This window comes from Siphateles boraxobius, unplaced genomic scaffold (genome assembly GCF_051911475.1).
Source record: "Siphateles boraxobius isolate OS27281-9 unplaced genomic scaffold, OSU_SipBor_1 130, whole genome shotgun sequence".
In the NCBI taxonomy this organism is placed as follows: domain Eukaryota; kingdom Metazoa; phylum Chordata; class Actinopteri; order Cypriniformes; family Leuciscidae; genus Siphateles; species Siphateles boraxobius.
Window position 1 is genome coordinate 27,719,184 of NW_027508734.1, and position 9,410 is coordinate 27,728,593.

Consider the following 9,410-nt stretch of genomic DNA (forward strand, 5'->3'; position numbering starts at 1 on the left):
GAAGATGATGATGATGATGATGATGATGATGATGACAGACTCCGCTGTGTTTTTTTATACATTTTTATACATTCAGTGGTCTTTTTTACATTTTGTAAATTGATATCATAAAAACCTAATTTAGAGTATATAGGCTATAGTTATAATTAAATAAAATAACTTGTATCGATATTGTGATTTCGGTCATATCACCCACCCCTAGAGCTCACCTTACAACAAATGTCAATCAGTCAGGGCCAAAATTACATTGTAATTAATATTCATGACACAGTTAGTGAACTGGAGAAAAACTTTCTTTGGTCATGTAGTGCATATCGTGAGTGTTTCAGTGGGAGCGAGGCATTACAAACAGTGTCATACTAGTAAAGAGAGGCTGATAAGATTTACAATCTGCCCTCTTCAACCCAGATTGTTTGTATGGCCCTGCAAAAACTCTACAAGTTATACTGGATAAGTACCTCACCAAAATGTGCTACCTTTCACATTTCTATTTTAAGGTCATGTCAACTTGACCAATTTGAGACTGAGAACCAAACAAACAGCGCTTACTTCTGTGTGAAACGTACAGATGGTCAATGGGTTCATTGAGCTTGCAGTTCTTTAGCTTGCAGATGGCCAAACATTGCCTTATTTTGACTGAACCTCCATGTTGAACTCTCATCTAGATGTGTATTTGACACTGTTCTGTGATAAATCAGTAACATTCAAGCTATTACATAAATTCAAAGTGTACCCACCCAACTATGACTCAAGACTGACCAAAACCTCCCTGGTACATTCAATGGGGCAAAGCATAAACAAGTTTCCATTTCATGTTGCTAGGCAGAGCATGGCCCGCTGTCAGTTGAGCAAGTAAAGTCAGTCTGTTGCTTTGCAGCCTCAATGCTCAGCAGACCATGACAAACCACATTCAACTAAACCTGATCACACACACTAAACGTAATCAGTCATTTGATATGTGCTAACAGCTCAGTTCCTCGCTCATTTCAAACCTCTACATCTGGTGTAAAAAGACCACTGACTTCCATTGTATGGACAAAAAAAAACACTGATGCATTTCTTAAAATATCTTCTACAGAAGAAAAAGTCATAGCCTACAGGTTTGAAATGACCCGATTTGAAAGGGTGCGTAAATGACGATAGAATTTAAATTTTTGAGTGAACTACCCCTTTAAGCGGACTGCAGTAGGTAGCATTTGATCTGGCATGATTAAAACCAATAAAAGTTTACCAACAGCCAATCATTTAAGTTTCAAATTCAATCAATTGCAGATTCCAAACATTCTGCCACTCGTCTAAAAACAAGAGCAACACATTCTGGCATCATCCCGTTCATTTCGACCACCCTGTGAAAGTGCCCTTGTGATGAGGGTAAATTCTTGCTGACTGGTCTAATCGTGTGTGAGGGTGTCTGGGACAGTCATTCCTCGTCTAGCACATGACACTATAAAAAGATGGTGCATTCTTATTACTTTTGAATGGGACAAACTGCAACGCGCAAAATGGCGGAATACGGTCTTCTAAATAAAAGAGCCAATCGCTGATTGGTAAAGTCATTGCGTCAATGCAGTTGCTTAAGACTGCACATGTGCATTGGTTTGTCTGGCCTGAAAAATAAGCTTTGTAAAGCTATTTGAGCATCAGAAACAACATTTATGGGCCAGTTTGTGTCAGATTTTGTTGTGGATTTAAAATTGTATTTAATCGTGATTTCGGTAAGCAGTTTTGAGATCTCAGGATAACCCCATTCAAAAAGATGAGACTGAAAATAGATGACAGGAGGCGTTGTAAATAAGGCAGCCGAGTGAACAGACTTTCCTTGAAAGGGACTTTGATGACTCTCTCACAACTCCAAATCCTCCTGCTAGTGACAGAATCAGTAAAAGGCTGAAAGCCTCTCAGGGAAACCCCATGTTCTGGCATCAGTGCACTGAATTCATCCTTCACTTATAAAAAAAAACATTCAGAAGACCCAACATAAGTTCAGCTGCAGCACAACTGAGCTTGGAGAGAGGATTTCCCCTCTCCTCTCACTGCAGCATAGCTGTCAGGCAGATGAAGGGATTGCAGCTCACTCTGATTGGCCAGAAGCACTGTGACATCACAACGACGGGGATCATGTGTCAGCTGGGAGGGGGAGCATTTGTTTTGGGTAGAGGAGGGAAGGAACTTACTCAACACACAGAGAATATAAACACAGAAAAATCTCTCCACACACAGATTCAGACACCCATAAACCATCTGTCTCTCTTTTCACACCTCCGAAAAGAACAGCGAATAGGATTATAGTGGGACAATAGCCTCCAACTAAGACATACACAAAATATTTCTATGATGTAGGTTAGAAATAACCTAGGAAGGAAGGACATTTCACATTCTGATTCTCTAAAAACCACAACAAATGATCCCTCTACAGAACAAAATTAAAATCTTTAAGGCATCTCAGGCCACGTTTACACTGTCAGTGACATTTGACCCAATTCCAATTTTTTGTTAATGTGACACAGATAAGATGTGTTCGATGACAGTGTAAACAGGAAAAAAAACGTATGCATTCGGATATTTCGAGATCTAAACATGGAGGAGCTCTAAACATGTTGATATGACGCATGCCGTCTGTCGACATTGCCACACTAAACTGAAGTACTGCGGCAATACGAGCAACTTGAGGGCCCACATTTCCCGCTTTCATCCAGAAGAGGCAGGGTGGGTTAAAGACGACCGCCTGAAGCCTGTCATCCCACCGAATCAACGCACTCTCCACGATATGACAAAATTGGCCCCGGGCTCAGAGAGAGCAAAGAAAATCACAACGTCGATATCTTATTTTATAGCTAAAGATATGAGGCCATACAGTGTGGTTGAAAATCAAGGCTTCCGCTACATGGTCCACAGTATGGAGCCAAGTAGGCTTGGGCGGTATCCAAATTTTTATACCGTCAAACCTCCTCTCTATTTTACCGGGGTATACGGTATTACCGTGACTAATTAAAAATTATGACATAAGGCTCAGACAGCGTCACCAAACTGTTGGCTTGTGTCTACACCGTTCAGAAACTGAATACCAGATCGGGCATAAAAAAACACACAAAAAAAAAATCAAGGCCAACCCATGCACGTTGTGTCTGATCCCTGTTGACGGCATTAAATGTAATATGAGCCGTAGCCCTATTTAGACTCGACTATTTTTAATACGTGGGCCGTTATAATATGGTGGCGCCAAATAATTGTTTAACCCAGGTGCTGAGGGGGTGGTAGATATAAATACTATTTATAAATGAGCAAAAATGGGAAAATTAATAATATATAATTATTTTAATTATGACAATTGTATTCATTTTATTAATTCATTTAAATTAAATTAACAAGCAACAAGCAAGAAGTGCATTTGTAAATCCGGTGACACACGTCCATTGATTTTTATTAATACAACTTTTCTGTCAGTGCTGCAAAGATTAAGTTGACGATCGCCATCTCCGTAGTGAACGCGCATATATAGAGAGAAATGCACATCATGGATTACATAATCAGAAGGTATAGGCTGGCCTTTTTCTTTTCGTTTTGAATTGTTTCGTTTAAAGAAATTGACGATTGATATCTCCGTAGTGAACGCGCCTATAGAGAGAAATGCACATCCTGGATTAATCAGAGAGTATGCTGCCTATATTTCTTTTCCTTTTGAATTGTTTCGTTTAAAGAAATTGACGAATCGCCATCTCCATAGTGAACGATAGAGAGAAATTCACATCATGGATTAAATAATCAGAGAGTAGGCTAGCCGATTTCTTTTCGTTTGGAATAGTTTCGTTTAATTTGATGATCGCCATTTCCGTATAGAACGCGCATAGAGAGAAATGCACATCATGGATTAAATAATCAGCGAGTGGCCTATTTCTTTTCATTTTGAATTGTTTCGTTTAATGAAATTTCAAGCTTTATTTAGATATCTGTCATGTCTGTGAGACATACATGTGAGTTTCGGTTAATTTATGATGAGATTTCAATACAAGTGACCGCGGCGCGCCAGCGAACGATCATGTCATGATTATGTTGTCTGCTATATTTGATTCTTATTTATTATTGGTTGGTAAAAAAAAAAAAAATTAGGATACAATTTATACAAAACGAAATTCACTTTAAAGAAAGGCCTTTTACAAAATGAAACTTAATTAAGTGGTCAATGTCTGACTCCCGATGCATCCCATCTTACTCGTGCTGTTCAGTTTTCATTATCAACGTAAAAAAAAATAACATTATAATATTTTAACAAATATAAACGAATGCGCTTATTTAATGAACTCGGGGCAAAATGCATCCTCGCAGCACTGAGTGGGTGGTTGTTTCGGAGATGCGACATTAGGTTAGAGGTGTTTCCATCTCTCGCGGTCACCTTTTTTATTGCAACATTTACAAATTGCCTAGTCAGTATTTACCGCCTCTCCCTTCTCTCTCTCTCTCCTCCACACCGTCACTTGATGACAACTACATAAGCATTTTTAGGCATTGAATAAATTATATTTATTTATTATATATATGTGCCGGTAATGCCGGTATTGAAACTGATACCGTTGCTATTTTAAGACCCCGCGGTATACGATATTACCGAAATACCGCCCAACCCTAGAGCCAAGGTATGTGATACCATCCCGTAGCTTTTTATTTTTGTCTTTTTTGTCTTTTTGAAATTGTCCAATTTCTACAGTATGTTGGTTCTGATCTACTTCATAAAGGAAATAAGCCTTTCATTTATTTGTTATCGTTTAGTTCAACTTGACGAGTCACAACACAATGTGATGTTTTCATTTCGTTGTTCTACAGAACATAAGCTACATACAAATAATTCTGAAGTATACGAATAAAAGAGTTAAGTAATTCAGCTGCTGACTTTTTTTAATACTGCAATCACTTTGTAGTGTATTTTCGTTTACTGTTGTGAAATGGAAAAATCAATAATCGCTAATCGAGAATCGTTAATAATCGAAAATCGACTGTAATCGAATCGGGACTTCAATAATCGTAATCGAATCGAACCGGGAAATCAGACAGATTAACCACCCCTAGTATCTATAGCACAAATTTTATTTCTCGTGCCATTTACGCCAAAAATTGTTTTTGCGTGCATATGATATGCCGTTTTCACGTGCATATGATACGCTTTATGGCGTGTAATACGCACGCACTCCTCACCCCTAATCCTACCCAAGGGGTTTACAGAGCGTATCATGCACGCAAAAACTATTTTTGGCATATAAATGGCACGAGAAATCATAAGACTCATCATCCGTCCGCCATCCATCCGCACCAACGTTTTTGACCAATTTTCCAACCGCCATCCACTGATACAAGGCACTGCTGATGACAGCCGCGAGACTAGAAACCGCCCACCACCCGCCGGAATTTAATTAAAATATTTTTTTCCCTCCCGTCATCCACCCGATCCGCGGTTTATCCGCTGAGTCCACGGCTATAACCGCCAACCGTGCATCTCTACTGTAAATCTGTACGACACACGTCTATAAGACGGAGCTGACAGGAGTTCATTCATCTGAGAAATGGAAAAACAGTGAAGAAGGAATCAGGTGAGAAGGTCTAGAAGTTGAACTCTAATATTAATCACAAAGGAATGCACATGCGAACACCATATAAATGTGGATAAGGCTTGTCAGCTGCACTTTGCTCTGGGCTCCACAAGCTGCTGCACATATCACAAAGCAGGGCCATCAGCACTTTAAAAAAACCAACCAAACCACCACCACACCTAGCTAATTCTAACACCACACCACTACACAAATCAGAAAACACAATCCAGCACTACTTCCACATGCTTCGTTCATACAGTTTGACAATTGACCTCTCTGGCACTCTGGAAAATTTGCTTATGGACATTTAATGCCCTTAATAAAGTACTGCCATTAAAACCTAATTTAATGTTTTTTTGGTTCAGGGAAAATGTGGTTTGAGAGCATGATGCTGATTTTCTTTTAATCAGTGCAGGGATAGTTCACCAAAATAGTTCTATCATCATTGACTTTCATTCATCTATAGAGCACAAAAGATGATATTTTACATTCTCACATCATTATTGCCCATCCATTCAAAGTACAAAATTTGAAAAGTAAATCCATATGTTAAGCAATCCACCATGCTTGCCTGATACACGAGAACAACCTCATTAGTGTTCTATGTAGTGTGCTGATCAATGTTTATATATGAATAAAGCCTAAATGAAATGTTCATCAAAGTGATCGTGTTGTGTTCAATTCATATAGATTACTTTTATGATGCCTTTTCCCACTTTTTGAAGAGTGAAAAATGTGGTAGCATGAATTATTGTGGATGGACAAAAACAATGAGAGAATATAAAAAATGTGTTAATTTGTGTTCCAGCGATGAACACATGACTAACAGGTTTGAAACGAAAATATGAACATGGTTAAAAACATGGAAAGAAGTCTGTCATCATAATGATCGTTGAGTAACCAGAGTGTGAAGTGCAGGCAAGGTGTAGATTATTGACCGACTGAGTGACTGGGAGGAAGATAACAATTAATAGAGGCGGTACATACAGCAACTCTATCTAATTCATTACACATACAGTAATTCACAGTACAGTACTGGAGTTTTCCATCTGGGATTGGTCTCATTGAATAAAGTCCTGCAAAGCAAGGGAAAAGATCCACCGAGATATAACAGTCCATATATAATTCTTCAACTTCTAGTTTAGACATTTTAGTTCTATTCTTCTAGAATCATTCAATTATCATTTATTCCCACAAAAATTTACCATGGCAACAATTGTTTCCAAAACACCAAATGTTACAGCTGAAAAACGTATCTAATCATGGGATCTCCTTCAAACTGTGTACGATGTAAAACTGACACAAAGCAACCCGATTTATATTTTAGCAACAACTGTAGTAACGATGGCATTATGACAGAAACCATGCATTTGTGTAGGCTTGTGACAAACCGTCGAGCAGCATATTAAGGGGATAGTTCATCCAAAAATGAAAATTCTGGGATCATTTAATCATCCTCATGTATGTCACTTTTCAGCGGAACATAAGAGAAGATATTTTGAGAACTGCCTCAGTGTTTGTTACACAGAAGAAATAACCTACAGATGTTTAAAACGACCCAAAAATGTAATTAAATAATGACAGAAGTTTCGTTTTTGGGTGAACTCTCTCTTTAAGACTAAGTTGACTTTGAGAGAGTTTGTGCTTCTCGTAATTTTACAAGTATTCGGGCACCAGAGGACCGTCAAGGGAGCAGCTGACAAGCCAGCGCAGGTCATTTAAATGGAAGGGTTGCAAGGATACTCTAGACATGCCAAATATGGAGAAGAAACGGCTCGGATGTCAAACCACTGGTAAACCTGCGAGAACCTGACAGTTATTTTTGTAAATGAGCGGTCGCAGGTCCATCATCGAGCTGTTATAGCCTTTTAAATTAGGCCATGACATGTTTAACGTGTACTGAACACCCCTGAGTTTACTGTCAAACGTGTAGGCCAGCTCCTGAATCCGAGCAAACAAACGGGCCCTGCACCGAGGTTATCCTACAACACCCACACATATAAAGTTCATGTCTGCACTCACCCCACGATGCCGTCCGAGTAGTTTCTGCTCTTCCACGGTGTGCCCGTGTAGATGTCCTGCGCCCCATCCGTCAGCAGCAGACTCTTGTTAAAGCCAAAGGTGCTCGCCTTGTTGTCTCTCTTCCTTTTGCTTGGCAACTCGGTTCCCACTCCTGCGACCCCACTGCCACCCACTTGCCCCCCTCCGCCGACACCCCTGCCCGCCCTACTGCTGCTGTTATTATTGTTATTGGTTTCCAGCGGGATAAAGTCTCGTTGTTGGGACACCTCACTGTCGGGTTTGGATCCAGACATCCCCTGATGATCCTTGGTCTTTCCGCTGCTGTCCACCGCGTTGCTCGACGCCCCGTCCCCGCCGCTGCTCGTCAGTTTGGCGCTGGCTGTGTTGCAGTTGTTGTTAAAGTAAAGGTTTCCCAGCGTCTGTGTCGTTTCCCAGATGTGCATCCACAGGTTGTTGGCTGGTCCGCGCTGTTCTGGCTGAAACCAGGCGATTCTAGGATCCATCAAACGCTGAGCTGCTGCAAGCACACTTGCCCCCAGAGCAGAGCCAGGCTCGGTTCGCTTCACCCACTGACGGGAACACACTCGCCCTGGACAGCAACTAAAATATCATGTGCGGATCCATCAACGTCTCTCGGGAAAGGAAAACACCAGTGTAAACGAACTGTAAAATACGTTCTGCTTTGAAAAAAAGCCAACCGTCAAACTTCAGGGCACGAGGAATGGAAAAACGTGAGTGTCGTCTGTGTCACTGCCTCTGACCCGTTTCTATCTGAGATCGTGTGTCTCAATGGCGGACAGACCAAGTCGCGACTGCGCATGCTCAGCCAGGCGTGAGCGAGCGCGCAGCGGGGACGCGCTGACTCTGAGTGTTACGCAAGAGCGCAGTTTCTGTTACGTAACAGCAGTAGGTTTGATACATTGTAGTAACACGAACCTCTCACTTGTGTCATGTTTCAAACGAACCTCGTCAAGGGTGGCGCTAATCCAATGAGCCCTATATCTAGTGCATGGGGTCTCACTGATGTCTTATAAATTGGGTTATTTTGAAATGCATTAACAGAAATTAGATTACTAGGAACAGAATCCGCAAATAGAATATCAACAACAGGATTATTACTGTGGAACAGGTCCAAACAGTTTATTTTTTACCACAAAAAAATACAATTTCCGTTGTTCCAAATATATATGACCTTTCGTTCGTTCTTCTTCAGTGAAACACAAAAGATGTTAGGCAAAATATTATGAGACCGCCTTATTCACTATTCACTTTCATTCCATCATTTTCAATAAAATGAAAGTGAATGGTATACAGTATCCTAATTCTTTTTTCACATCCACCTGAACTGCTACATTTTAAATGTATGCAAAACTATAACTAAGCATGCTAATAATATGAAGTTATCAAAATAACCAAACATCTAAGACAATGTTTCTTTTTATGTAGACAGGTTTATGAGGGATCCAATGCAACTCATAAACATCAGATAATCTACTGTTGCTGTGGGCCATAAAAAAATACAAAGGGTTGTTGTTCTCACATGACGACGGACTAGGTGAGAGGGAAAGCTGAGCAACATAGTGTTTATAAAGTAACCCCAGGGCACTGATCCGTTATCATTTACAGATGCTCTCGCTGTGGACAGGTCTTATCAGAAGCCAGAAAATAAACACGGGGTATAATGGGGCATCTGATATAAAACAGGATGACATTGCTTCACTCACACTTTTCAGTTTAGTATAAATGCAGAGATTTGATGGTCAAGGGAGTGTACATTATAAGTCAAAAAAACAGACATCACTGATTCAT

The 9,410-nt window shown here is 40.2% G+C and overlaps 1 protein-coding gene across 4 annotated transcripts in view; it reads right to left on the reverse strand.

The window, feature by feature from the left end:
• The window catches only part of tent4b (terminal nucleotidyltransferase 4B), a 55,929-nt gene extending 47,504 nt beyond the window's left edge, over nucleotides 1–8,425 (reverse strand). For 2 of the 4 annotated variants that reach the window (XR_013203659.1, XM_077228961.1), the window contains exon 1: nucleotides 7,602–8,425. Coding sequence is in view for 2 of the 4 variants with exons in the window: in XM_077228961.1 (XP_077085076.1) it covers nucleotides 7,602–8,104 (503 nt within the window). In the remaining 2 variants the exon portion in view is untranslated. The remainder of the gene's footprint in view (nucleotides 1–7,601) is intronic. The other 2 variants (XR_013203660.1, XM_077228963.1) reach the window with 2 other exon arrangements.
• Between the last annotated feature and the right edge of the window lie 985 nt (nucleotides 8,426–9,410).